General features: G+C 50.4%; 1 protein-coding gene and 2 long non-coding RNA genes across 5 annotated transcripts; 2 read left to right on the top strand and 1 right to left on the bottom strand.

Moving 5' to 3' along the window:
* The first annotated feature begins 3,806 nt into the window (after positions 1–3,806).
* Positions 3,807–9,717, top strand: LOC106634988 (uncharacterized). Its single transcript, XR_001338340.5, has 3 exons — positions 3,807–5,010; positions 5,913–8,168; positions 9,149–9,717. It is a non-coding gene; the product is annotated as an uncharacterized LOC106634988 (long non-coding RNA).
* A 2,330-nt stretch (positions 9,718–12,047) lies between these two features.
* Positions 12,048–16,339, top strand: LOC103784192 (uncharacterized). The gene is made up of 2 exons (XR_001338342.5): positions 12,048–13,559; positions 15,484–16,339. It is a non-coding gene; the product is annotated as an uncharacterized LOC103784192 (long non-coding RNA).
* Positions 16,340–19,784: 3,445 nt separating this feature from the next.
* IFT22 (intraflagellar transport 22) lies at positions 19,785–27,237 on the bottom strand. Of its 3 annotated transcripts, XM_003807191.6 has the most exons (5): positions 26,658–27,237; positions 23,955–24,031; positions 23,122–23,211; positions 21,336–21,538; positions 19,785–20,281 (listed from the first exon to the last, which is right to left on the bottom strand). In XM_003807191.6, the coding sequence occupies exons 1-5, from the start codon at positions 26,694–26,696 to the stop codon at positions 20,133–20,135; spliced, it is 558 nt and encodes a 185-aa protein (XP_003807239.1). In that variant the 5' UTR covers positions 26,697–27,237; the 3' UTR covers positions 19,785–20,132. The 3 variants fall into 3 exon arrangements, with proteins under 3 accessions (XP_003807239.1, XP_003807240.1, XP_008957492.1); XM_003807192.6 differs by lacking the exon at positions 23,122–23,211 and having other exon boundaries at positions 26,658–27,043; XM_008959244.5 differs by lacking the exon at positions 23,955–24,031 and having other exon boundaries at positions 26,658–26,898.
* Positions 27,238–27,292: the final 55 nt, after the last annotated feature.

Consider the following 27,292-nt stretch of genomic DNA (forward strand, 5'->3'; position numbering starts at 1 on the left):
AAGCAACTCTCATTTCCTACATGTCCTTGAGTTTCAGGCATGGGTACTGCTTCTCCGAAGACCCCTGAATACAGGGACACAGGTGCAGTCACATGACTTAGGCCTTTCTTTTCTGTTTTTTGAGTCAGAGTCTCACTCTGTCCCCCAGGCTGGAGGGCAGTGGTGCATTCTTGGCTCACTGCAACCTCCACCTCCTGGGTTCAAGCGATTCTCCTGCCTCAGCCTCCTGAATAGCTGGATTACAGTTGCCCGCCACCACGCCCAGCTAATTTTTGTATTTTTAGTAGAGATGGGGTTTCACCATCTTGGCCAGACTGGTCTTGAACTCCTGACCTCATCATCCACCTGCCTCGGCCTCCCAAAGTGCTGGGATTACAGGCATGAGCCACTGCACCCGGCCACTTTAGGCCTTTAACTCTGCCATAACTCCTTTTCTTTAAAACATTGATTTTTTTTCTTTGATTTTTGAGACAGGGTCTTACCATGTCACCTAGGCTGGAGTGCAGTGGCCCGTCCCAATCTTGGCTCACTCTGTAACCTCCACACCCCAAACTCAAGGGATCCTCCCACCTCAGCCTCCAGAGTCCCAAATAGCTGGGACCACAGGCGCATGCCACTACATCTGACTATTTTTTTATTTTTTGTATTTTTAGTACGGAGAGTCTTGCTATGTTGCCCAGGCTGGTCTAGAACTCCTGAGCTCAAGAATCCGCCCACCTCGGCCTCTCAAAGTGCTGGGACTATAGGCCTGAGCCACTGTGCCCGGTCTGGAGTCCGCATTTTTAACTAGATCTCAGGTCATTTGTGTGCACACTGAACTTTGAGAAGCTCTGATTTATTTATTTATTTAGACAAAGTCACACTCTGTCACCCAGGCTGGAGTGCAGTGGCGAGATCTCAGCTCACTGCAACCTCTGCCTCCCAGGTTCAAGTGCCTCTCCTGCCTCAGCCTCCAAGTAGCTCCAAGATTACAGGTGCCCACCACTACGCCTGGCTGATTTTTGTATTTTTAGTAGAGACCAGGTTTCACCATGTTGGCCAGGCTGGTCTTGAACTCCTGACCTCAGATGATCCACCCGACCTCAAATGATCCGCCCATCTTGGCCTCCCAAAGTGCTGGGATTATAGGCATGAGCCATTGTGCCCAGCCCAAGAAGCTCTGATTTAAAATGCAGTACTCAATAAATTGATGAAGGTAGTTGAAACAATCTCTAATATATGTGACAGTTTAGAGTTTATAAAATAATTCCATATTTGTTATTTCATTTTATCTTTTTTTGTTTTGTTTTTTTTGAGACAAGAGTCTCACTCTGTCACCCAGGCTGGAGTACAGTGGTGCAATCTCGGTTCAGTGCAACCTCCACCTCCTGGGTTTAAGTGATTCTCCTGCCTCAGCCTCCTGAGTAGCTGAGATTACAGGCGGCTGCCATCACATCTGACTAATTTTTGTAATTTTAGTAGAGATGGGGTTTCACCATGTTGGTCAGGCTGGTCTTGAACTCCTGACCTCAGTCAATCTACCGCCTCAGCCTCCCAAAGTGCTGGGATTACAGGCGTGAGCCGCCGCACCCAGCCTACTTGAGTAGTTTCCTTTTTTTCTTTTTTTTTTGAGGTGGAATCTCGCTCTGTTGCCAGGCTGGAGCGCAGTGGCATGATCTCGGCTCATTGCAACCTCCTCTTCCTGGGTTCAAGTGATTCTCTTGCCTCAGCCTCCTGAGTAGGTGGGATTACAGGCGCCTGCCACCACGCCCAGCTAATTTTTTTGTATTTTTATTAGAGATGGGGTTTCACCGTGTTAGCCAGGATGGTCTCGATCTCGTGACCTCATGATCTGCCCGCCTTGGCCTCCCAAAGTGCTGGGATTACAGGCGTGAGCCACCACGCCCGGCCAAGGATCTTTTTTTTTTTTTTTGAGATGGAGTCTCACTCTGTCACCCGGGCTGGAATGCAGTGGCACCATCTCAGCTCACTGCAACCTCCGCCTCCTGGGTTCAAGCAATTCTCTTGCCTCAGCCTCCCGAGTAGCTGGAATTACAGGTACGTGCCACCATGCCTGGTTAATTTTTGTATTTTTAGTGGAGATAGGGTTTTGCCATGTTGGCCAGGCTGGTCTCAAACTCCTGACCTCAGGTGATCCGCCCACCTCTGACCCCCAAAGTGTTGGGATTACAGGCGTGAGCCACTGCGCTGGGCCCGATTAAGTATCTTTAGATGGGAAGATGATCCTGGAGTATCCAAGTGGGCTCTAGAAGATGCAATTAGAAGTGTCAGTATAAGAGAGAGAGAAGAAGATCTGAGACGGATACCTAGAGAAAGCAATGTGGGAGCTGGGCATGGTGGCTCACGCTGTAATCCCAGCACTTTGGGAGGCTGAGGCACATGGATCACCTGAAGTCAGGAGTTCGAGACCAGCCTGACCAACATGGCGAAACCCCCAAAAATACAAAAATTAGCCAGGTGTGGTGGCAGGCACATGTAATCCCAGGTACTCGAGAGGCTGAGGGATGAGAACTGCTTGACAGCCCATGGGGCGGAGGTTGCTGTGAGCTGGGATCACGCCATTGCATGGTAGCCTGGGCAAAAGAGCAAGACTCTGTCTCAAAAATAAAATAATAAGGCCGGGCGAGGTGGCTCACGCCTGTAATCCCAGCACTTCGGGAGGCCGAGGTGGGCGGATCACGAGGTCGAGAGATCGAGACCACCCTGGCCAACATGGTGAAACCCCGTCTCTACTAAAAATACGAAAAAAGCCGGGCATGGTGGCAGGCGCCTGTAATCCCAGCTACTTGGGAGGCTGAGGCAGGAGAATCGCTTGATCCCGGGAGGCAGAGGTTGCAGTGAGCCAAGATTGCACCATTGCACGCCAGCCTGGGCAAAAAGAGTGAAACTCTGTCTCAAAAAAAAAAAAATAAATTAATAAAATAAAATAAAATAATATAAGTCAGCGGGCGGTGGCTCATGTCTGTAATTCCAGTACTTTGGGAGGCCGAGGCAGGCGGATCACCTGAGGTTGGGAGTTTGAGGCCAGCCTGATCAACATGGAGAAAACCCGTCTCTACTAAAAATACAAAATTAGCTCGGTGTGGTGGCACATGCCTGTAATCCCAGCTACTTGGGAGGCGGAGGCAGGAGAATCGCTTGAACCCAGGAGGCAGAGGTTGCAGTGAGCCAAGATCGCTCCATGGCACTCCAGGCTGGCCAACAAGAGTGAAACTCTGTCTCAAAAATAAAATAAAATAAAATAAAAAAACACAGATCTGGCCACATTAATTTTCCGTGAAAAAATCTGTCAGTGGCACATTAATGCCTGTAAGATGATGCCAAACTCCTTGCCTGGCCTAAGGTGCTCTTCACCGTCTGGTCCCTCATCTTCTCCCTCATGCTCAAATACACAAACATACATGCACACATTGACACTCCTATGTTCACAATCGCTCTCTCACACACACTCACACTCACTTGAGCCATGCTGCACTACAGAATTCCTATGATTGGGCTGTTTTAGCTTCTGTGAGTTTCATGAGCTCCTGCAACGTCTCTCATAGAAAGAAAGTTGTTTCATCTCAACACATGTGTGGCAAAAACTGGTTTGTTCAGCATGGAATAGAAAATGGTTCTGCTGCTGCGCACAGTGGCTCATGCCTGTAATCCCAGCACTTTGGGAGGCCAAGGCAGGAGGATCACCTGAGGTCAGGATCTTTCCTTTAAAAGAACTGATCGTTGAAACCATGACGGTGAAATTCCACATTTAAACATATTTGTACCTCAACTCATGTTTTTCAATATCATGAAAAGTCCATCCAGGCCAGGCACAGTGGCTCACACCTGTAATCCCAGCACTTTGGGAGGCTGAGGCGGGCAGATCACAAGGTCAGGAGTTTGAGACCAGCCTGGCCAACATGGTGAAACCTCGTCTCTACTAAAAATACAAAAATTAGCTGGGCATGGTGTCAGATACCTCTAATTCCAGCTACTCCGTAGGCTGAGGCAGGAGAATCATTTGAACCTGAGAGGCAGAGGTTGCAGTGAGCCGAGATGGCGCCACTGCACTTCAGCCTGGGCAACAGGGTGAGACTCCGTCTCAAAAAAGTCCATCCACAAAAAATGCATATTTTTACATAAATGATTATTACAAATTTCTAACAATATGTGACATTTCAATATACATGATTATGTTGACATTACGCAGCTGTAAAAGAGAACAAGGCAGCCCAGGCCTGGTGGCTTATGCCTGTAATCCCAGCACTTTGGGAGGCCAAGGCGGGCAGTTCACTTGAGATCAGGAGTTCAAGACCAGCCTGGCCAACATGGCGAAACCCCGTCTCTACTAAAAATATTATACAAAAAAATTAGGCGTGGTGGCATGCGCCTGTATTCCCAGCAACTCGGGAGGCTGAGGCAGGAGAATCGCTTGAACCCAGGAGGCGGAGGTTGCAGTGAGCCGAGATCACAGGACTGCAGTCCAGCCTGGGACGACAGGGCTAGACTCCTTCTCAAAAAAAAAAAAAGAAAGAAAGAAAAAGAAAAGAACAACGCGGCTCTGCGAGTACTGACACAAATCCCCAGCATAAAAAGTGAAAAATGCACACCTTTGTGGAAAAGTGTGAATAGTCTGCTCCCATTTCTATTAGCAAACACACCTGTGTGCACACTGAGCTTTCTGTCCAGTCTGGAAGGGGAGGGCGGGGCCTTCCCGGGAGTGAAGGGGATGGGGCCGACCCGGACCCTCCAGGGAACGCCCTTGAGTAACTCGCGCACTTGGGACCCCGTTTCCACCCAGGACCACAGGCTCAAGATGGCCTGGTAGATGCAGCCGGCACGCGCCTCTCCTCCGACGGGAACAGAAGGAGCCGGTAGGTTTTCACACTTGCAGCAGATCCGCTAAGAGAACGAGGGATTTAGCTGAGAAGCCACTGGGAGCCCGAGGAGTGGAGCAGAGGTACCCAGGCAGCCTGCGCGCAGAAATCGGATCGGCGGGGACGGCCTGCAGCCCCCGCTCGCGGGGAAAGGGTGAGTGAGAGACCCCGGGGCTCCGCAGTCCCCCTACTGACTTCCACAGCCCCCCGACCCTCGCGGGCCTCCAGAATGGGCAGCGGCCGAGAGATTCCCCAGCGGCGTTGCAGGAGCCCACGTGGAGCCCACGGGCTTCCCTGCCCTGAGCAGCTGGAGCTGCAGCCCCCGCCACCCCGAGAGTCCAGCCCCGAGGGCAGCTCCTGCCTTGCCTGCGGTTACCGCCGCCGCCAGCTGAGGGCCAAGGAGGGAGAGGGGAGGCCAGGCGCTCTCAGGAGTCCCAAAGGACAAATAACCTCGCCGCTGCCGCGGGACCCAGACGCGAGCCAACTGCTCGCCCGCCCTGCCCCGCCTGAGCTTTCCGCCGGCAGCCTGGGGCCCAGCCCTTCCCTGTCTGTCACAGCCAGAGCCCAAACCCCGGGGGCCTGAGGACAGTCCGCTGGCGGTTCCGTCCCGCGAGGACTGGAGCACAGGGGCCTGGGGATTGGTGGCTGCGGGTTTTGTCCGTCAACGTTGGCGGCTGAACACTCCTCCCCGGGGTCTGAGGTCTGGGGCACAGCCTGCCGATACCACCACGGACAGGCCAGGGGACTCGCTTGCCCCTCCCACCCATCAACACCTGCTGCCCCCGGGCCTGAGATTAGCCGCATGCCCAGCCAGGGACTGTCACTACCAGCATTCGAGCAGGGCACCTAGACGCCCACGAAGAGACCCACAAATCGCTCCCCTGAACCCACTAACGCCAGGGCCAGTGTACACTGCTCTGGGGCTCAAGAACAGGCAAGCACAGTCTCCACTAATAACCACACCCTAAGTCACCCAAGTAATGTACAGAGCCTACACTTCTACCTCAAACCAAAGCCAAGATCCCCTACTTAACCACATCATATCTACATCTTCAGGAAGAAGTCCTCCCCTACAAAGCGAATTCACAAACGGAAGAAGTGACTATTCCACAGGATGCGCAGATCTCAACGGAAGGACCCAGGAGGCATGAAAAAGCAAGGAAATGTGACGCCTTCAGAAGAAACCAGTAATTCTCCAGCAACAGATCCCCATCCAAAAGAAATTCAGGAAAGCTCAAACAGAGAATTGAGCAGAGAATTGACCGGACTGATTGTAAAGAAGGTCATCAATATGGAAGAGTCTTTTGAACAACAACATAAAGAAATGAGGAAAAGAGGTGGGGAGATATATGAGATGATTACCTGCCAGAAAGAGGTTTTAAAATTCAACAGAAGAGTATTTCTGGAACTGAAGAAATCATTGGATGAAATACAAAGTACAGTCAAAAGCTTCAATGATAGACTGGAACAAATAGAAGAAAAACTCTCAGGGCATAAAATCTGAAGCATTTTTCTCACTTTAAAGATTCATGGGTTGTACTCTGGCCATTAATGTGAACAAAACCTGCTGGGTTAGTTCTTATTCTGGGGTCTTGGGTAATCGTTAGAGCGAAATAAAAATAATTTCCCTTAGAGATGGTCGATTTTGCAAGATTAGTTATCATCCAGCAGTTAGGTAAAGATGATCTGATTCAGTTACTGAATCTGATCAGTACTGAATTCAGTACGCACAGGAATCCTAACAGGTGAATGTAGCTGAAGTACATTGTCATGGTCAAAAAAAGCCACTCTCTCTAACAGATTGCCCACACAGCTACATGTCAGCCCTCCTCGCTGCAAACCTGACAAACACTGTAGCATTTTATTATTTATTTATTTATTATTTAGAGATGTGGTCTTTCTGTACCCAGGCTGGAATGCAGTAGTGCAATTTCACTGCAGCCTCCATTTTCCGAGCTCATGCAATTATCCAGTCTCAGTATCCCAAGTAGCTGGGACTACAGGCATGAGCCATGAGGCCTAATTTTTTTTTTTTTTTTTTGGTCGGAGTTTTGCTCTTGTTGCCCAGGTTGGAGTGCAATGGCGCGATCATGGCTCACTGCAACCTCCACCTCCCAGGTTCGTGCCTCAGCCTCCAGATTAGCTGGGATTACAGGCACCCACCACCACATCCAGCTAATTTTTGTATTTCTAGTAGACATGGGGTTTCCCAATGTTGGTCAGGCTGGTCTTGAACTCCTGACCTCAGGTGATCCTCCCGCCTGGGCCTCCCAGAGTGCTGGGATTACAGGGGCTGAGCCACCATGCCCAGCCTCCTGGCTAATTTTTGAACCTTTTTGTAGAAACAGGGTTTCACCATGTTGCCTAGTCTGGTCTTGAACTCCTGAACTCAAAGTGATCTGCCTGCCTCAGCCTCCCAAAGTGCTGTGACTGCAGGAGTGAACCACACTTTGCCAAGCACACCCTAGCATGTTAATTCATCATTCTTTTTTTTTGGAGACGGAGTTTTTGCTTTGCAGGAGCCGAGATCTCGCCACTGCACTCCAGGCTGGGCGACAGAGTTAGAATCCATCTCAAAAAAAAAAAAAAAAAATTAAAATTAAAAGAAAAAAGCATCCAAAAAATGCATACATCAACGTAAAGGATTTTTTTTTTTTGGTGATATGGAGTCTCGCTCTTGTCGCCCAGGCAGGAGTGCAGTGGCGCGATCTTGGCTCACTACATCCGCCTCCCGGGTTCAAGCGATTCTCGTTACTCAGCCTCCCAAGTAGCTGGGATTACAGGCGCCCGCGACCACGCCCGGCTGATATTTTTATTTTTAGTAGAGACGGGGTTTCCCCATGTTGGCCAGGCTGGTCTCGAACCCCCTACCTCAGGTGATCCACCCGCCTCGGCCTCCCAGAGTGCTGGAATTACAGGCGTGAGCCACCGTGCCCGGCCAAATAGTCTATTTATATTAGCAAACACACCTGTGTGCACACGGAGCTTGCGGACCAGTCTGGAAGGGGAGGGCGGGGCCGACCCGGACCCTCCAGGGAACGCCCTTGAGTAACTCGCGCACTTGGGACCCATTCCCACCTAGGACCATAGGCTCAAGATGGCCTGGTAGATGCAGCCGGCACGCGCCTCTCCTCTGGCGGGAACCGAAGGCGCCGGTAGGTTTTCACACTTGCAGCCGATCGGCTAAGAGAACGCGGGATTCAGCCGAGAAGCCACTGGGAGCCCGAGGAGCGGAGCAGAGGCACCCAGGCAGCCTGCGCGGAGAAATCGAATCGGCTGGGACGGCCTGCAGCCCCTGCGCGCGGGGAAAGGGTGAGTGAGAGACCCCGGGGGCTCCGCAGTCCCCCCACGGACTTCCACAGCCCCCTGACCCTCGTGGACCTCCAGAGTAGGGGGCAGCGGGCGAGAGATTCCCCAGCGGCGTTGCAGGAGCCCACGTGGAGCCCACGGGCTTCCCTGCCCTGAGCAGCTACAGCTGCAGCCGCCGCCGCCCAGCTGAGGGCCAGGGAGGGAGCGGGGAGGCCAGAGGCTTTCATACGTCCGAAAAGACTAATAACCCCACCGCCGCCGCGGGACTCAGACGCGAACCAACCGCTTGCCTGCTCTACCCCGCCTGAGCTTTCCTGGGGACCAGCCCTTCCCTGTCCGTCCTAGCCAGCGACCGAACCCCGGGGCCCTCAGGCCAGTCCGCTGGTGGTTCTGCCTCCTGAGGACTTGCGCACGCGGGCCAGGGGCCTGGGGATTGGTGACTATTCTGCCTCTTCCGGCACCGTTGGCGGCTGAACACTCCTCCCCGGTGTCTGAGTTTAGGGGCCCAGCCTGCGGATAACACCTCAGGCTACCTACAGGCCCGGGGACTCGCGTGCCCGCCCAACCTGGTCAGCCACCTCCAACACCAGCAGGGACCGCCTGGATTCCGGAGGGTTGCCCCCACAACTGCAACTACCCTGCCCACATCACACCCACTGCCCCAACGCCTGAGATCAGCCACACCCCCAACCAGTGGCTGCCACTACCAGCATTAGAGCAGGGCACCTAGAGACACACGAATCACTCCCCACAACCCGCTAATAACAGAGCCAGCATGCACTGCTCTGGGGCTAAAGAATAGGTAAGATCAGGCCACCACTGGGGCCCAAATACTGGCCCACCTGGCCGCCTAGTCCCCAGCAACCACAGCCTCCACTGATAACCACACCCTAAGCCACCCAAGAAATCATACAGAGCCTACAGTACTACCCCAATCAAAGCCAAAGTGCCCCAGCTAACCAACACCCTATCTACATTTTCAGGAAGAAGTCCTCCCCTACAAAGCGAGTTCACAAACTTGGAAGAAGCCACTTTCACAGGATGCACAGATCTCAACGGAAGGACACAGAAAACATGAAAAAGCAAGGAAATGGGGCGCCTCCAAAGGAACCCAGTAATTCTCCAGCAGCAGATCCCCATCCAAAAGAAACAGAAGATATTTTGGAGAGAGAATTGAACATACATATTATACAGTTGATGGGCATAATACAAGCATCATTTGGAAAAGAACAGAGAAAAAAGATGGAAGGAGTTACCGTTCTGCAGGAAAAAATTATCAACTCCAGTGATATTATTAAATACAACCTAATGACACTTCTGAAGCTGAAGAAATCACTGGATGAAATACAAAGTAAACTCAAAAGCTTCAGTGATAGACTAGAACAAGTAGAAGAAAGACTCTCAAAACTTGAAATCTGAAGCATGTTTCTTAAAGATTTAAAGGGTTATTATACTCTGGCCATTAATGTCAACGAAATCTGCTGGGTTAATTCTTAACTGGGGTCTTGGATAATCATTAAAATGAAATGAGAATAATTTCTTTTTGAGATGATCAATTTTGTGAGATCGATTTTTTTTTTTTTTTTTTTTTTTAATGAGACTGAGTCTTGCTCTGTCGCCCAGGCTGGAGTGCAGTGGCATGATTTCGGTTCACAGCAACCTCCGTCTCCCAGGTTCAAGAGATTTTCCTGCCTCAGCCTCCAGAGTAGCTGGGACTACAGGCGTGTACCACCACACCCAGCTTATTTTTGTATTTTTAGTAGAGATGGGGTTTCACCATGTTAGCCAAGGTGGTCTCAAACTCCTGACCTCAGGTGATCCGCCCACCTCGGCTTACCAAAGGGCTGGGATTACAGGCATGAGCCACCAGGCTGGCTGAGATGGATTCTTGTTAGGCAGCAGTCATGGAAAGATGATTTGATTCAGTTGACATTAACAGTACACACGGTAATCCTAACAGGTGAATGTAATTTAAGCTAAATTACCAGGCAATTGTCATAGTCTGGAAAACACACTCTGCCAGGTGAGATGGCTCAGGCCTGTAATCCCAGCACTTTGGGAGGCCGAGGAGGGTGGATCACCTAGGGTCAGGAGTTCAAGACCAGCCTGGCCAACATGCTGAAACCCCGTCTCTATTAAAAATAAAATACAAAAAAAATTAGCCGTGCGTGGTGGCGGGCGCCTGTAGTCCCAGCTACCGGGAGGCTGAGGCAGGAGAATGGCATGAACCCAGGAGGCGGAGCTTGCAGTGAGCTGAGATCGCACCACTGCACTCAAGCCTGGATGACAGAGTGAGACCCCCGTCTCAAAAAATAAATAAATAAATAAATAAATAAAACTTTTGGAGATAAATGCCAACAATCTTCCAAAATATCCTGGGTGAGCTGTACACCCACGCTGCTACAGTGTACTCACTAAAGTCAAAAGTTGGAAACACCCAAATTGCCAACAGATGAATGGATAAACAAAATGTGGTCTGGCCATATGATGGAATATTATTCTACCTTCTTAAGGAAAGAAAGTTTTTTGTTTTGTTTTCCAGACAGAGTCTCTCTTTGTCACCCAGGCTGGAGTGCAGTGGCGAGATGTCGGCTCACTGCAACCTCCACCTCCCAGGTTCACGTGATTCTTGTGCCTCAACCTCCTGAGTAGCTGGGATTACAGGTGTGCCCCACCATGTCTGGCTTATTTATTTATTTATTTATTTAGAGATGGAGTTTCATTCTTGTTGCCCAGGCTGGAGTGCAATGGTGTGATCTCGGCTCACCACAACCTCAAGCCTCCTGGGTTCAAGCAATTCTCCTGCCTCAGCCTCCCGAGTAGCTGGGATTACAGGCATGCACCACCACGCCTGGCTAATTTTGTATTTTTAGTAGAGACAGTTTTGCCATGTTGGCCAGGCTGGTTTTGAACTCCTGACCTCCGGTGATCCACTCGCCTTGGCCTCCCAAAGTGCTGGGATTACGGGCGTGAGCCACCGTGCTCACCTTAAAAAGGAAGGAAATTCTGACACATGCTGCAATCAGGTGAACCTTGAGATCATTAGGTTACCTGGAATAAACCAGTAACAAAAAAACAAGTACTATATGATTCCCCTTGTATAAAGGACTTAGAGGAGGCAACATCAGAGACAAAAAATAAAATAGAATGGTGGTTGCCAGGGCCTGGGGGAAGGAGGAAAGGGGAGTTGTTCAATGGTTATAGAGTTTCAGTTAGGGATCATAGAAAGTTCTGGAGATGGATGGTGGTGATGGTTGCATAACAACGTGAGTGTATTTAAAGCTACTGAACTGTATACTTCCAAATGGTTAGAATGCGCTGGTCCTGGTAAGGTGGGTGGATGGATTCAGCTCGCAAGTTTGAGACCAGTCTGGGGAGCATGGTGAAACCCCGTCTCTACAATAAAAATTTGGGTGGTCGTGGTGGTGCGATCCTGTAGTCTCAGCTACTTGGGAGGCTAAGGTGGGAGGATGGCTTGAGCCAAGGAGATGGAGGTTGAAGTGAGCCCAGATGGCACCACTCCACTCCAGCCTAGGCTAAAGAGGCAGGCTGGGCACGGTGGCTCATGCCTGTAATCCCAGTACTTTGGGAGGTTGAGGCAGGCAGATCACAAGGTCAAGACTTTGAGATCATCCTGGCCAACATGGTGAAACCCTGTATCTACTGAAAATACAAAAATTAGCTGGGCGTGGTGGCATATGCCTATAGTCTCAGCTACTCGGGAGGCTGAGGCAGGAGGATGGCTTGAACCCAGGAGGTGGAGGTTGCAGTGAGCCAAGATCACACCACTGCACTCCAGACTGGCAACAGAGTGAGACTCCATCTCAAAAAAAAAAAAAGGTTAGATTGGCAAATTTTATGTTATGGATAGTTTGTCACAAGATAGCAGTATTGTTAAATTTGAAAAAATACTGAGTGACTAAATTTTTAGGTTTATAATATAAAAACAAAACATTTCTTTTTTGAGATGGAGTCTCACTCTTGTTGCCGGGGCTGGAGTGCAATGTGCCATCTTGCACATTGAGGCCAGGCTGGTCTCAAACTCTTGACCTCAGGTGATCTGCTCACCTTGGCCTCCCAAAGTGCTGGGATTACAGACGTCAGCCACCGTGCCCGGCCTGCCTTATTCTTTTTTACAGCTAAATAATATCAATATAATCATCTATATTGGAATGTCACATATTGTTAGATGTTTGAAAAATCTTTTATGTTGAAATATGCATTTTTATAGATGGCCTTTGAACAGTATTGAAAAACATGATTTGGGGGTATAAATATGTTTAAATGTGAAATTTCAGAGAGATGATTTCAGTAATCATTCCTTTCAAAGGTAAAGATGGGGCTGAGCACAGTGGCTCACGCCTGTAATCCCAGCATTTTGGGATGCCAAGGCGGGCAGATCACCTGAGGTTGGGAGTTCGAGACCAGCTTGACCAATATGGTGAAACCCCATCTCTACTAAAAACGCAAAATTAGCCGGGCGTGGTGGTGCATGCCTGTAATCCCAGCTACTTAGGAGGCTGAGGCAGGAGAATCGCTGGAACCCAGGAGGTGGAGGCTGCGGTGAGCCGAGATCGCGTCGTTGCACTCCAGCCTGGCCAACAAGAGCCAGACTCCGTCTCATTAAAAAAAAAAAAAAATAAGGTGCCTCTGTGAGTACTAACACAAATCCCCAGTATAGAAAGTGAAAAATGGCTGGGCGCCGTGGCTCACGCCTGTAATCCCAGCACTTTGGGAGGCCGAGGCGGGCAGATCACGAGGTCAGGAGTTCAGGACCAGCCTGGCCAACATGGTGAAACCCCGTCTCTACTAAAAATACAAAAATTAGCTGGGCGTGGTGGCGCTTGCCTATAAACCCAGCTACTCGGGAGGCTGAGGCAGGATAATTGCTTGACCCTGGACCCGGGTTGCAGAGAGCCGAGATCGCGCCGCTGCACTCCGTCTCAAAAAAAAAAAAAAGTGAAAAATGAACACTTTTGTGGAAAAGTGTAAATAGTCTGCTTCCATTTCTATTAGCTAACACACCTGTGTGCACATGGAGCTTTCCGTCCAGTCTGGAAGGGGAGGGCGGGGCCTTCCCGGGAGTGAAGGGGGCGGGGCCGACCCAGACCCTCCAGGGAACGCCCTTGAGTAACTCGCGCACTTGGGGCCCGTTTCCACCTAGGACCACAGGCTCAAGATGGCCTGGTAGATGCAGCCGGCACGCACCTCTCCTCTGACGGGAACCGAAGGAGCCGGTAGGTTTTCACACTTGCAGCAGATCAGCTAAGAGAACGCGGGATTCAGCCGAGAAGCCACTGGGAGCCCGAGGAGCGGAGCAGAGGCACCCAGGCAGCCTGCGCGGAGAAATCGGATAGGCGGGGACGGCCTGCAGCTCCCGCGCGCGGGGAAAGGGTAGGTGAGAGACCCCGGGGCTATGCAGTCCCCCCACGGACTTCCACATTCCCCCGACCCTCGCGGACCTCCAGAATAGGGGGCAGCGGCCGAGAGATTCCCCAGCGGCGTGGCAGGAGCCCACGTGGAGCCCACGGGCTTCCCTGCCCTGAGCAGCTGCAGCTGCAGCTGCAGCCTCCGCCACCCCGAGAGTCCAGCCCCGAGGGCAGCTCCTGCCTTGCCTGCGGTTACCGCCGCCGCCAGCTGAGGGCCAGGGAGGGAGAGGGGAGGCCAGGCGCTCTCAGGAGTCCCAAAGGACAAATAACCCCGCCGCTGCCGCGGGACCCAGACACGAGCCAACTGCGTGCCCGCCCTGCCCCGCCTGAGCTTTCCGTCTGCAGCCTGGGGCCCAGCCCTTCCCTGTCTGTCACAGCCAGAGCCCAAACCCCGGGGGCCTGAGGACAGTCCACTGGCGGCTCCGTCCCCTGAGGACCTTGAGCAGGAGGGCCAGGGGCCTGGGGATTGGTGGCTGTTCTGCCCTTTCCGCCACCGTTGGCGGCTGAACACTCCTCCCCGGGGTCTGGGGTCAGGGACCCAGCCTGTGGGATACCACCCAACTGCAACTGTCCTCATCCACATCACACCCACTGCTCCAGGGCCTGGGATCAACCACGAGCTTAGCTGGGGCTTGCAGGGACCAGCCCCACAGGGTCGGGGGGCTTCTCCCTGTGTGCGGCGACTAGAGAGTGTAGAAATAAAGACACAAGACAAAGGGATAAAAGAAAAGACAGCTGGGCCCGGGGCACCACTACCACCAATGCGCGGAGACCGGCAGTGGCCCCGAATGTCTGGCTGCGCTGTTATTTTTTGGATACAAAGCAAAAGGGGCAGGGTAAAGAGTGTGAGTCATCTCCAATGATAGGTAAGGTCACGTGGGTCACGTGTCCACTGGACAGGGGGCCCTTCCCTGCCTGGCAGCCAAGGCAGCGAGAGAGAGACAAAGAGAAAGACAACTTACGCCATTATTTTTGCATATCAGAGACTTTTAGTATTTTCACTAATTTACTACTGCTATCTAGAAGGCAGAGCCAGGTGTACAGGATGGAACATGAAGGCGGACTAGGAGCGTGACCACTGAAGCACAGCATCACAGGGAGATGGTGAGGCCTCCAGATAACTGCGGGCAAGCCTGACTAATGTCAGGCCCTCCAACAAGAGGTGGAGGAGCAGAGTCTTCTCTAAACTCCCCCCGGGAAAGGGAGACTCCCTTTCCCGGTCTGCTAAGTAGCCTGTGTTTTTCCTTGACACTGAGGCTACCACTAGACCACCGTCCGCTTGGCAAGGGGCGTCTTGCCAGAAGCTGGCGTTGCCGCTAGACCAAGGAGCCCTTCTGGTGGCCCTGTCTGGGCATAACAGAAGGCTCGCACTCTTGTCTTCTGGTCACACCTCACTATGTCCCCTCAGCTCCTATCTCTGTATGGCCTGGTTTTTCCTAGGTTATGATTTTAGAGCAAGGATTATTATAATATTGGGATAAATTAATTACTACCAACTAATGATTAATGATACTCATAATCATCTCTAAGATCTATATCTGGTATAACTATTCTTGTTTTATATTTTATTATACTGGAACAGCTCGTGTCCTCGGTCTCTTGCCTCGGCGCCTGGGTAGCTTGCCGCCCACAGGGGCTGCCACTACCAGGATTCGAGCAGAGCACCTAGAGGACTCCAAATTGCTCCCCTGAACCCATTAATGCCAGAGCCAGCCTACACCACTCCTGGGCTCAAAGACTGGCCCACCTTAGCCTCTTAGTCCCCAGCAACCACACCCTCCACTAATAACCACACCCTAAGCCACCCAAGAAATCACACAGAGCCTATAGTACTACCCCAATCAAAGCCAAAGTGCCCCAGCTAACCAACACCCTATCTACATTTTTAGGAAGAAGTCCTCCCCTACAAAGCAAATTCACAAACTTGGAAGAAGCAATTTACACAGGATGCGCAGATCTCAACGGAAGGACACGGGAAACGTGAAAAAGCAAGGAAGTGGGACGCCTCCAAAGGAACCCAGTAATTCTCCAGCAACAGATCCCCATCCAAAAGAAATTCAAGAAATGTCATATAGAGAATTGTGGAAACTGATTTTAACCAAGATTAGAGGGATTCAAGAGACTTCTGAAAAAGAAAGTAAGGAAATGTCAACAGCAATTCTGGATATGGTTGAGGTATTTACCAACCAGATACAGAGTTTTCCAGAGCACATGGCAAATGTGGAACTGAAGAAATCACTGGATGAAATACAAAGTATACTCGAAAGCTTCAATGATAGACTAGATCAAGCAGAAAAAAAACTCTCAAAACTTAAAATCTGAAGCCTTTTACTCAATTCAAATATTTAATGGGTTGTACTCTGGCCATTCAGGTGAACAAAATCTGCTGGGTTAATTTTTTTTTTTTTTTTTTGAGATGGAGTCTCGCTCTGTCGCCCAGGCTGGAGTGCAGTGGCGGGACCTCGGCTCACTGCAAGCTCCGCCTCCCAGGTTCACGCCATTCTCCTGCCTCAGCCTCCTGAGTAGCTGGGACTACAGGTGCCCGCCACCACACCCGGCTTATTTTTTGTATTTTTAGTACAGGTGGGGTTTCACTGTTAGCCAGGATGGTCTCGATCTCTTGACCTCGTAATCCACCCGCCTCGGCCTCCCAAAGTGCTGGGATTACAGGCGTGAGCCACTGCGCCTGGCCTTGGGTTGTTATACTGGGGTCTTGAATAATCATTAAAGGTGAAATGAAAATAATTTCCTTTTGAGGTGGTCAATTTTGTGAGATGGATTCTTGTTAGGCAGCTGTCATGGAAAGATGATTTAGTTCAGTTGACATTAATAGTACGCATGGTAATCCTAACAGGTGAATGTGGTTCAAACTAAATTGCCAGGGAATTGTCATGGTCTAGAAAAGCCACTCTCTCCAGTAGACTGCTCACACAGCTACATGTCAGCCCTCCTCACTGTGAAAGTGACAGACACCCTAGCATTTTTATTCATCTCCCTTAGGTGCCTCAACTTTTTCTCCCACTCTCAGCTGAAAAGAGCTACATCTACCATTTCATCTACTTAGTGTATTTTCTTATTGGCTATGTTAAAAAATTACAAACATAACAATTATGAATGAAAAATAACTCCATGGCTGGGTGCAGTGGCTCACACCTGTAATCCCAGCACTTTGGGAGGCTGAGGCGGGTGGACCACAAGGTCAGGAGTTCAAGACCAGCCTGGCCAAGATGGTGAAACCGTCTCTACTAAAAATACAAAAATTAGCCGGGTGCAGTGGCAGGCACCTGTAATCCCAGCTGCTTGGGAGGCTGAGGGAGGAGAATCAGTTGAACCCGGAGGGTGGAGATTGCAGTGAGACTCTCAAAAAAACAAAACAACACAAAAAAATCTCCTAAGATGATTAAAACAAACTTGCTTCTACAATAAACCATAAACTCACCATATCTAGTGATTCTGTACATTAAATCTTTTGAACATGTTTACCAATTTGGTGTTATGAAAAATTTTTCAGAGGTTGTGTATGGGCTGGGCACAATGACTCATGCCTGTAATCCCACCACTTTGGGAGGCTGAGACGGGCGGATCACTCAAGGACAGGAGTTCGAGATCAGCTGGGGCAACATGGCAAAACCCCATCTCTACAAAAAGTACAAAAATTAGCCAGGCGTGCACTAATTAGTGGGCTGGACCATTACTGGTGTGTGTATCTCTAGTCTCAACTACTCAGAGGCTGAGCTGGCAAGATCAGTGGAGCCCAGGAGATTGAGGCTGCTGTGAGCTGTGGTCATGCCACTGCACTCCAGCCGGGATGACAGAGTGACACCGTGTCTCAAAAAAACAAAAAACAAAAATTGTGTCTGTACTCCACTTTCCAACTGGATATAGTGTCCATATCAAGGTCATCTAAATAAATATAATGTTTTGGAGAGAGTTTTTGTGTGTGTGTGTGTGTGTGACGGAGTCTCGCTATGTTGCCGGGGCTGGAGAGCAGTGGCGCGATCTTGGCTCACTGCAACCTCTGCCTCCTGGGTTCAAGCGATTCTCCTGCCTCAGCTTCCTGAGTAGCTGGGATTACAGGTACCCGCCACCAGGCCCAGCTAATTTTTTGTGTTTTTAGTAGAGTCGGGGTTTCACCATGTTGGACAGGCTGGTCTCGAACTCTGACCTTGTGATTTACCTGCCTTGGCCTCCCAAAGTGCTGGGATTACAGGTGTGAGCCACTCCACTCGGCACTTTTTTCTTTTTTTTGAGATGGAGTTTTGCTCTTGTTGCCCAGGCTGGAGTGCAATGGCACAATCTCGGCTTACTGCAACCTCCGCCTCCCAGGTTCAAGCGATTCTCCTGCCTCAGCTTCCCAGGTAGCTGGGATTACAGGCACGTGCTACCACGCCCAGCTAATTTTTGTATTTTTAGTAGAGACGGGGTTTCACCATGTTGGACAGGCTGGTCTTGAACTCCTGACCTCAGGATTTCCACCCGTCTCAGACTCCCAAAGTGTTGGGATTACAGGCGTGAGCCACTGCACCCGGCCTCCAGGCTCAAGCAATTCTTATGCCTCAGCCACATGAGTAGCTGGTATTACAGGTGTGTGCCAACATGCCTGGCGAATTTTTGTATTTTTAGTAGAGATGGGGTTTCGCCATGTTGGCCAGGCTGTTCTTGAACTCCTGGCTTCAATCAGTTCTCCCATCTTAGCCTCCCAAAGTGTTGGGATTACAGGCGTGACCCACTGCAACTGGCCAGGCACTTCAGTTTTTTTTTTTTTCTCTGTCACCAGGCTGGAGTGCAGTGGTGCGATCTCGGCTCACTGCAGTCTCTGCCTCGCAGGTTCAGGCAATTCTCCTGCCTCAGCCTTCTGAGTAGCTGGGACTACAGGCATGCCCCACCATGCCCAGCTAATTTTTGTATTTTTAGTAGAGATGGGGTTTCACCATTTTGGCCAGGATGGTCTCGATCTCTTGACCTTGTGATCCGCCTGCCTCGGCCTCCCAAAGTGCTGGGATTACAGGCGTGAGCCACCACGCCCAGCCAGGCACTTCAAATTTTTTGTCACTCTGTGTGTCTGTGAATAACTGAGAAAGTGCCACAGTATTGATTTGGGGGTTACAAACATATTTTAGTGAGTAGGCTAATTCTCAAATACAAAATCTATGAATAAGGATCAAGTATACGTTCATTTGGCATTTTAAGTACCCCAGGTTCCCTCATTATCTGAGGGAGGGCAGCATATGAAACTTATTTAGACCTCTTTTTAAACATTTAATGTAATTTAATTTATTTGAGACAGGGTGTCTGTTGCCCAGGCTGGAGTATAGTGGCGCGATCTCGGCTCAGTGCAATCTCTGCCTCCCAGGCTCAAGCAATTCTTATGCCTCAGCCACCTGAGTAGCTGGTATTACAGGCGTGTGCCAACATACCCTGTGAATTTTTGTATTTTTAGTAGAGATGGGGTTTTGCCATGTTGGCCAGGCTGGTCTTGAACTCCTGGCCTCAAGTGATCCGCCTGCCTTGGCATCCCAAAGTGCTGGGATTACAAGTGTGAGCCACCGCTCCTGGGCTAGAACTCTTTTTTTTGTTTTGAGATGGAGTCTTGCTCTGTTGCCCAGGCTGGAGTACAGTGGCGCGATCTTGGCTCACTGCAACCTCTGCCTCCCGGGCTCAAACAATTCTTATGCCTCAGCCTCCCAAGTAGCTGGGATTACAGGCACGCGGCACCACACCCAGCTAATTTTTCTATTTTTAGTAGAGATGGGGTTTCACCATGTTGGTCAGGATGGTCTCGATCTCCTGACCTCATGATCCGCCCACCTCGGCCTCCCAAAGTGCTGGGATTACAAGTGTGAGCCACCACGCCCCGCCTAGAACTCTTATAGAGAATGAAGAATGCGTTTTGATTTTCTTTTTTGCATATCCAAGACATTGCACTCAAGTTTCTGAATCGGCCTATTAGGTTGGTGCAAAAGTAATAGTGGCTTTTGCCATTAAAAATTAAAAATGGCAAAAACCACGATTAGTTTTGCACCAACCTAACATTTAGGAAAATGGAGAGCTCCACGATGGTGGGAATTTCTGTCTTTTTCATTTATGCTGTCTATGGTCAGCAGCTAGAACAGCAGTGCACACACAGCAGGTGCTCAGCCAGTCGGTATTTGTTGGGTGAATCAAGGAATGAAAATCACATTCAAGCCAATACACGTGATTAAACTACTGTTGTATCATTGGGCTGCGACGGTTACAATTCCACAAACTGTATAACTGGACATATGTGAGGTGGTAAATCCCTCCATTTTACAGGTCTTTGGGAAGTTCTGGGGCCAGGAAATCCAAATTCGATAATAGGATTTTCTCAACTGAACTCAGGGCAGAGCACAGATGGTCTGAGTGAATGCCCTGCATGACAGGTGCCTTCCTGCAGGTAGGAACACTTCCTCTGCAGTCAGAGGGAGAAGAAAACATCAGGAGCTGGATGTGATTTCAGATCTGCACCGAGAAACATGCTGATTTCACTGGGGATGTGGCAGTCCCAGGTGAAGGCTGGCTAGGTCATAATTGACATCTCCTCCCTGTCTCTGCTCTCAGACATGGAGTTGATTATGCTTTTTAAATACTTTATGAATTCCATCCGGATCTCCTCAGGGTCATCTTCCAGGTTTGAGTGCACCAGCTTCAGCTTGTTCAAGGGTGGCGCTTGAAAATGAAGATAAGGTTAATTAGGCAAAGAGTTTCCATGAAGGGCCATTTATAGCTCGCAATGAAACTTCTAGAAGAAATTTAACTTTCTGAAGTTCACAGATCAAGTTGTCTTCTTGACACCAGAGAACAGAGAATGAGTTTGCTATACTGCCCCCTGGCGACAGGATGAAAACCTTACAAACCACTTTCCAGGTCTTCTGTTCTTAAACCAGAAAGGAATAGATTCTCTATTATTCTCATTTTGTTTCTGAATATTTTGTGAGTTCTTTTTCAGGATGACTGTGTCACCTCTGGGATGTGTGTTATGTGAATTGGAGGTTTTTCTCCAGAAAAGTTCTTTCAGAAAGAGTGCCCCCCTAGTTGTACCCAAGAATAGCTACAAGGATTTTCCCACTCTGTATTCTGCTCTTTTTTTTTTTGAAACAGAGTTTCACTCTTGTTGTCCAGGCTGGAGTGCAATGGCACAATCTCAGCTCACTGCAACCTCTACCTCCCAGGTACAAGTGATTCTCTTGCCTCAGCCTCCTGAGTAGCTGGGATTACAGGTATGCACCACCACCCCTGGCTAATTTTTGTATTTTTAGTAGAGATGGGGTTTCACCGTGTTGGCCAGGTTAGTCTAGAACTCCCGACCTCAAGTGATCCGCACACCTTGGCCTCCCAAAGTGTTGGGATTACGGGTCTGAGCCACCGCACCCGGTCTTTTTTCTTTTTTTTTTTTTTTTGAGATGGTGTCTTGCCCTGTCACACAAACTGGAGTGTAGTGGTGAGATCTCAACTCACTGCAATCTCCGCCTCCTGGGCTCAAGCAATTCTCCTGCCTTAGCCCCCTGAGTAGCTGGGAGTACAGGCACCTGCCATCATGCCTGGCTAATTTTTGTATTTTTAGTAGAGACGTAGTGGACTCACATGGAGAGGGTAACAATTGCCTAGGGTACAGTAGGTGCTCAGTAACTGGACAGAGCTGCTGGTTTCTAGGACATGGGACAATATGTAGGTGTCCAAAACATTCAAGACAAAAGAGGAAGAGAAATTCCAGTTTCCTTACACAAAGACAGGCTTCCTTTATCATCTCCAGAGCCTGGTTTGTGGTGTGCAATTAGCATACACTGTGTGTCCTGTAAGGACGGCTGTTGGACAAAGCAGGAATACCACATCTCCATTTCCTTCCGGTGGCTTGGGATGTCAGCATTGAAGACGATCACCACTCCATGAGCATCCTTCATCAGGGCCGGCCAGCAGGACTCGAACCTGCGAGGAAGAAAAGGAACAAGAGGGAAAGTTAGGTCATTCTGGTTTCTAACTGTGGACTTTAAAAAGAATATCTTAGTATTAAAAGTTGGTCTATGACGGCTGGGCGTGGTGGCTCACACCTGTAATCCCAGCACTTTGGGAGGCCGAGGCGGGCGATCACGAGGTCAGGAGATCGAGACCATCCTGGCTAACACGGTGAAACCCCGTCTCTACTAAAAATACAAAAAAGTTAGCCGAGTGTGGTTGTGGGCACCTATAGTCCCAGCTACTCGGGAGGCTGAGGCAGGAGAATGGCGTGAACCCGGGAGGCAGAGCTTGCAGTGAGCTGAGATCGTGCCACTGCACTCCAGCCTGGGTGACAGAGCGAGACTCCGTCTCAAAAAAATAAAAAAAATTTAAAAAAAAGTTGGGGGATGACTTTTTTTTTTTTAAGAGACAGGGTCTTGCTCTGTCTCCCAGGCTGAAGTGCAGTTGTGGGATCATAGCTCACTGCAGCCTCCAATGTGGGCCCAAGTGATCCTTCTGCCTCAGCTTCCTGAGTAGCTAGGACCACATCAGGTCAATTTTATTTTTTGTAAAGGTGGATGATTTCTTCATCAAAAAAAAATTATTATTATTATTATTATTTTTGGAGACAAGAGTCTGGCTCTGTCGCCCAGGCTTGAGTGCGGTAGCACGATCTTGGCTCACCGCAATGTCCACCTCCCAGGTTCAAGCGATTCTCGTGCCTCAGTCTCCTGATTACTGGTACACACCACCGTACTGGGCTAAGTTTTGTATTTTTAGTAGAGACAGGGTTTCGCTCTGTTGGCCAGGCTGGTCTCAAACTCCTGAGCTCTGGTGATCTCCCAAAGCAATGGATTACAGGTGTGAGCCATGGTGCCTGGCCCCTATTTTTTTTTTTTTTAAAGATGAGGTTTCATCATGTTGGGCCGGCTGGTCTTGAACTCCTGACCTGAGGTGATCTGCCTGCCTCAGCCTCCCAAAGTACTGGGATTACAGGCGTCAGCCACTGCGCCTGGCCAAGGTTGATGACTTCTAACTGCATCATAACCTAATCACTGAAGTGTATAAAGCAATGCATGTCAGCAAATCATTTATTAAGCTCCTCATACGTGCCAGGAAACATGCTAGGCCCAACTTCATGGTGCCTGGTGGGCAGCTGATTTTTTTGTTTTGTTTTGTTTTTTGAGCTAGAAGTCCAGCTCTGTCGCCCAGGCTGGAGTACAATGGTGCGATCTCAGCTCACTGCAACTTCTGCCTCCTGGGTTCAAGCAACCTCCGCTTGAACCTCCAGGGTTCACTGCAACCTCCGCCTCCAGGTTCAAGCAGTTCTCCTGCCTCAGCCTCCCAACTGGGATTACATGTGCCTGCCACCAAGCCTGGCTAATTTTTTGTATTTTTAGTAGAGACGGAGTTTCGCCATGTTGGCCAGGCTGCTCTTGAACTCTTCTCCTCAGGTGATCCACCCACCTTGGCCTCCCAAAGTGCTGGAATTACAGGTGTGAGCCACCGCCCCTGGCTTGGGCAGCTGATTTTTAAACCATTTGATGAAGTGACTTTCTTTAAAGGAAACATACTTAGCATCGCCACCACAGTCCCATAGCTCGAATTCACAGCCCGTGCCTTTGTTGTTGCTGGTAACATGCGGGTTCTCAAATTCTAGGATCCTAAAAGGAAAAAGAAGAGCAGTAGGCTGGGTGCAGTGGCTCACGCCTGTAATCTCAGCAGTCTGGGAGGCCAAGGCGGGCAGATCACTTGAGGTCAGGAGTTCGAGACCAGCCTGGCCAACATGGTGAAACCCTTGCTACACTAAAAATAAAAGAAGTAGCTGGGCATGATGGTGTGCACCTGTGATCTCAGCTACTGGGGAGGCTAAGGCAGGAGAATCGCTTGAACCTGGGAGGCGGAGATTGCAGTGAGCCGAGATCGTGCCACCGCACTCCAGCCTCAGCGACAGGACGAGACTCCATCTCAAAAAAAAAAAGACGAACAGTAGCAGCACCAATAATGAGGCTGCATTACACTTTTGGAATGCCAACAGCAACAAAAGTAGGAAGTGGGTGATGGTTGGGCAGTCTTTTAAAATTGTTTTATTATTAATTTTGTTTTGAGACAGGGTCTCACTCTGTCACCCAGGCTGGAGTGCAGTGGCACGATCATAGCTCACTGCAGCCTCCAACTCCTGGCCTCAAACAATCCTTCTGCTTCAACCTAACATGTAGCTGAGACTACAGACACATGCCAACACACCTGGCTAATGTTTTATTTTTAGTTGAGACGGGGTCTCCCTATATTGCCCAGGCCTCAGGCGATCCTCCTGCTTTGACCTCCCAGAGCACTGGGATTAGAGGAATGAGCCTCCCTGCCCAGCCAGTTGGACACTCTGGGACACAGATTTGTCAGGGCTCACCTCACTCCTTGGGTTGGGCTGTATTCAGTGATGTCAGAAGATTCTGTCAGAAAGTTGGCCAAAACAGTTTTTCCACTCTGTGAAAATGAGTGCAAATAAAGGTCTTTGCTGAAAGGCAGAAAAGGAAACCAAAAAAATGACCCCAAGAGGTGGCCTGGAACCCGGTGTGGTGCAGTATAGGTCATGGGCACCCTGAGATCACTGGGGTGGTTACGACCTCACTGTCTTGCTCTAGTGCAGTGGGCACAGCCTGGTCTGGGGTCCAGGGAGCATGGGATTAAGGAGTTTTTATTTTTATTTTTTGAGACAGAGTTTCACTCTTGTTGCCCAGGCTGTGATCTAGGCTCACTGCAACCCCCGGGTTCAAACGATTCTCCTGCTTCAGCCTCCAGAGTAGTTGGGATTACAGGCGCCTGCCACCACGCCCGGCTTACTTTTGTATCTGTAGTAGAAATCGGGGTTTCACCATGTTACTTGGGCTGGTCTCGAACTCCTGACTTCAGGTGATCCACACGCCTGGGCCTCCCAGAGTGCTGGGTTTATAGGGATGAGCCACTCTGCCCAGCCAAGGAGTTCTTTTAGGTCACAGAGAGGATCAAAGTCAGCCTGGGGACTCGTGGCTAGCTGTCTCATAATCTCACATGCAGCTGTTTGTCCATCTCGATTATATGAGTAATACACATTGCTTTTTTTTTTTTTTTTGAGACAAGGTCTTGCTCTGTTGCCCAGGCTGGAGTACAGCAATGTGATCATAGCTCACTGCAGCCTTGATCTGTAGGGCTCCAGTGATCCTCCTGCCTCAGCCTCCTGAGCCACCTGGGACTACAGGTGTGCATCACCATGCCCGGCTAATTTTTGTATTGCTTGTAGAGATGGGGTTTCCCTATGTTGCCCAGGCTGGTCTTGAATGCCTGAGCTCAAGTGGTCTCCCCACCTCAGCCTCCCAAAGTGCTGGCAGGTGTTAGCCACTGTGCCTGGCCTAAGACTTCTACAGGTTTTATTTATTTATTTTTTTAGATGGAGTTTTGCTCTTGTTCCCCAGGCTGGAGTGCAATGGCGCGATCTTGGCTCATTGCAACCTCTGCCTCCCGGATTCAAGCGATTCTCCTGCCTCAGACTCCCGAGTCACTGGGATTACAGGCATGCACCACCAAGCCCAGCGAATTTTTGTATTTTTAGTACAGATGGGGCTTCACCATGTTACTCAGGCTGGTCTCGAACTCCTGACCTCAGGTGATCCACCTGCATTGGCCTCCCAAAGTGCTGGGATTAGAGGCGTGAGCCTCCGCATCCGGCTGGGTTTTTTTAAAAAATTATTATTATTTTTTGAGACGGAGTCTCGCTCTGTCTCCCAGGCTGGAGTGCAGTGGCGCAGTCTTGGCTCACTGCAAGCTCCACCTCCCGGGTTCACGCCTCAGCCTCCCGAGTAGCTGGGACTACAGGCACCCGCCACCACGCCCGGCTAATTTTTTGTATTTTTAGTAGAGACGGGGTTTCACCGTGTTAGCCAGGATGGTCTCGATCTCCTGACCTTGTGATATGCCTGCCTCGGCCTCCCAAAGTGCTGGGATTACAGGCGTGAGCCACCGCGCCCGGCTTTTTTTTTTTTTTTTTTAAACGCATTTAGCTTTAGTCCATCTGAGCTTTATTTCTGTGGATGATGTGAAGTATACATGTAGATGTGATCCCCACTACCACGCCCCCAACACACACATTAATAGCCAATGGTTCCAGGACCATATAGTAAAACGCCCAGGACTCGAGCAAAGGCTCATGCCTGTAATCCCAGAACTTTGAGAGACTGAGGCGGGAGGACTGTTTGAGCCCAAGAGTTGGAGACCAGCCTAGGTGCTAGGCAACATAGCAAGATCCTGTCTCTACAAATAATTAACAAATTAAGGCCAGGCGCGGTGGCTCATCCCTATAATCCCAGCACTTTGGGAGACCGAGGCTGGTGGATCACTTGAGGTCAGCAGAGACCAGCCTGGCCAACAAGGTGAAAACCCACCTCTACAAAAAATACAAAAATTAGCCAGGGGTAATGGCGTGGGCCTGTAATCTCAGCTACTCAGGAGGCTGAGGCAGGAGAATCGCTTGAACCCGGGAGGCGGAGTTTGCACTGAGCCAAGATCATGCCACTGCACTCCAGCCTGGGTGACAGGGCGAGACTGTCTCAAAAAAACAAAACAAAACAAAAACAACAAATTTAGTCGGGCGTGGTGGTGCACGCCTGTAGTCCCAGGTACTCAGGAGGCTGAGGCAGGAGGACTGCTTGAGCCCAGGGAAGTCGAGGCTGCAGTGAGCTATGATCACACCACTGCACTCCAGCCTGGACGACACAGCGACAACCTGTCTCAAACAAAAGTCCAGACCCACAGACGCATTCATTAGGGGGATCCCGGGGGCAAAAGAAAGAGTCACGAAACCTAGGCTATGGTTCCAATGATGCCACTCAGTACCTTGGGCCTTCGGGGCTCATTAACACCGGGCTCGCCTCCACTACCTCCTCCGGGCAGTGGTTGGAATCAAGGTCTGAAAGCACCGAGTTCACGGAAAGGGCAGGGGCGCCAGTCGGGATGGGCGCGGTGGGCCCGGGTTCCCGCCTCCGGGAGCAAGCCGCAGATCAGACGGGTGGGGACCTGCGCTCGCCCAGGCCCCGAGGCCTGCTCCCCGCTCCCTCTGCCGCGCCGGGCCAGGACTTACCTCGCAAGGCCCCACGAAGAGGATCTTGGCTTTCAGCATAGTTATCCGCCGCGGCTTAGCCGGCCGGAGCCCACGGGAGGCGGCGCGTCAGGACGGAGCTCTACTTGGCCGCTTTCGTTTCCATGGCGACGGAGAGAGGCCCGCAGGGGCCGACGGGACTCGGCCACTTCCGGCGCGCGGGACGGAAAGCGGGCGCGTCTGCGACTGGGAGGGGGTCGGAGAGAAGCCACAAAACCCGGGCTGCAGACGCGGTTCTGCAGGGTTGGCCTGTATTTCTTTTAGAGACAGGGTCTCACTCTGTCGCCCAGGCTGGAGCGCAGTGGCGCGATCTCGGGTCACTGCAACCTCCAACTTTTGGGCTCAAATGATCCTTCTGCCTCAGCCTCCCGAGTAGCTGGCACTACAGGCATGTGCCATCACGTCCGACTAATTTTTAAAATTTTTTTATTTGTAAGACTGGGTTTTGCTATGTTGCCCAGGCTGGTTTCGAACTCCAGGGCTGAAATGATCCTCCCATCTCCACCTCCCAAAATTCTGGGACTGCAGGCCCGTTCCACCAGTCTCGGTAGAGACGCGGAAAGCAAGACTCCAGGAGGGGGCGGAATGGCCGTTTCCAAACCTTTGTTTCTCCCAAT

This window comes from Pan paniscus, chromosome 6 (assembly GCF_029289425.2).
Source record: "Pan paniscus chromosome 6, NHGRI_mPanPan1-v2.0_pri, whole genome shotgun sequence".
In the NCBI taxonomy this organism is placed as follows: Eukaryota; Metazoa; Chordata; class Mammalia; order Primates; family Hominidae; genus Pan; species Pan paniscus.

Bases quoted from the DNA above. Each gene is read 5' to 3' on its own strand.
- IFT22 (XM_003807191.6), bottom strand. From the start codon at position 26,696: ATGCTGAAAGCCAAGATCCTCTTCGTGGGGCCTTGCGAG. The intron at 24,032-26,657 runs GTAAGTCCTGGC...TCATTTTCACAG, and splicing joins TCTTCGTGGGGCCTTGCGAG to AGTGGAAAAACTGTTTTGGC. The intron at 20,282-21,335 runs GTAAGGAAACTG...TTCATTTTCAAG, and splicing joins TAAAGGAAGCCTGTCTTTGT to CGCCACCCTTGAACAAGCTG.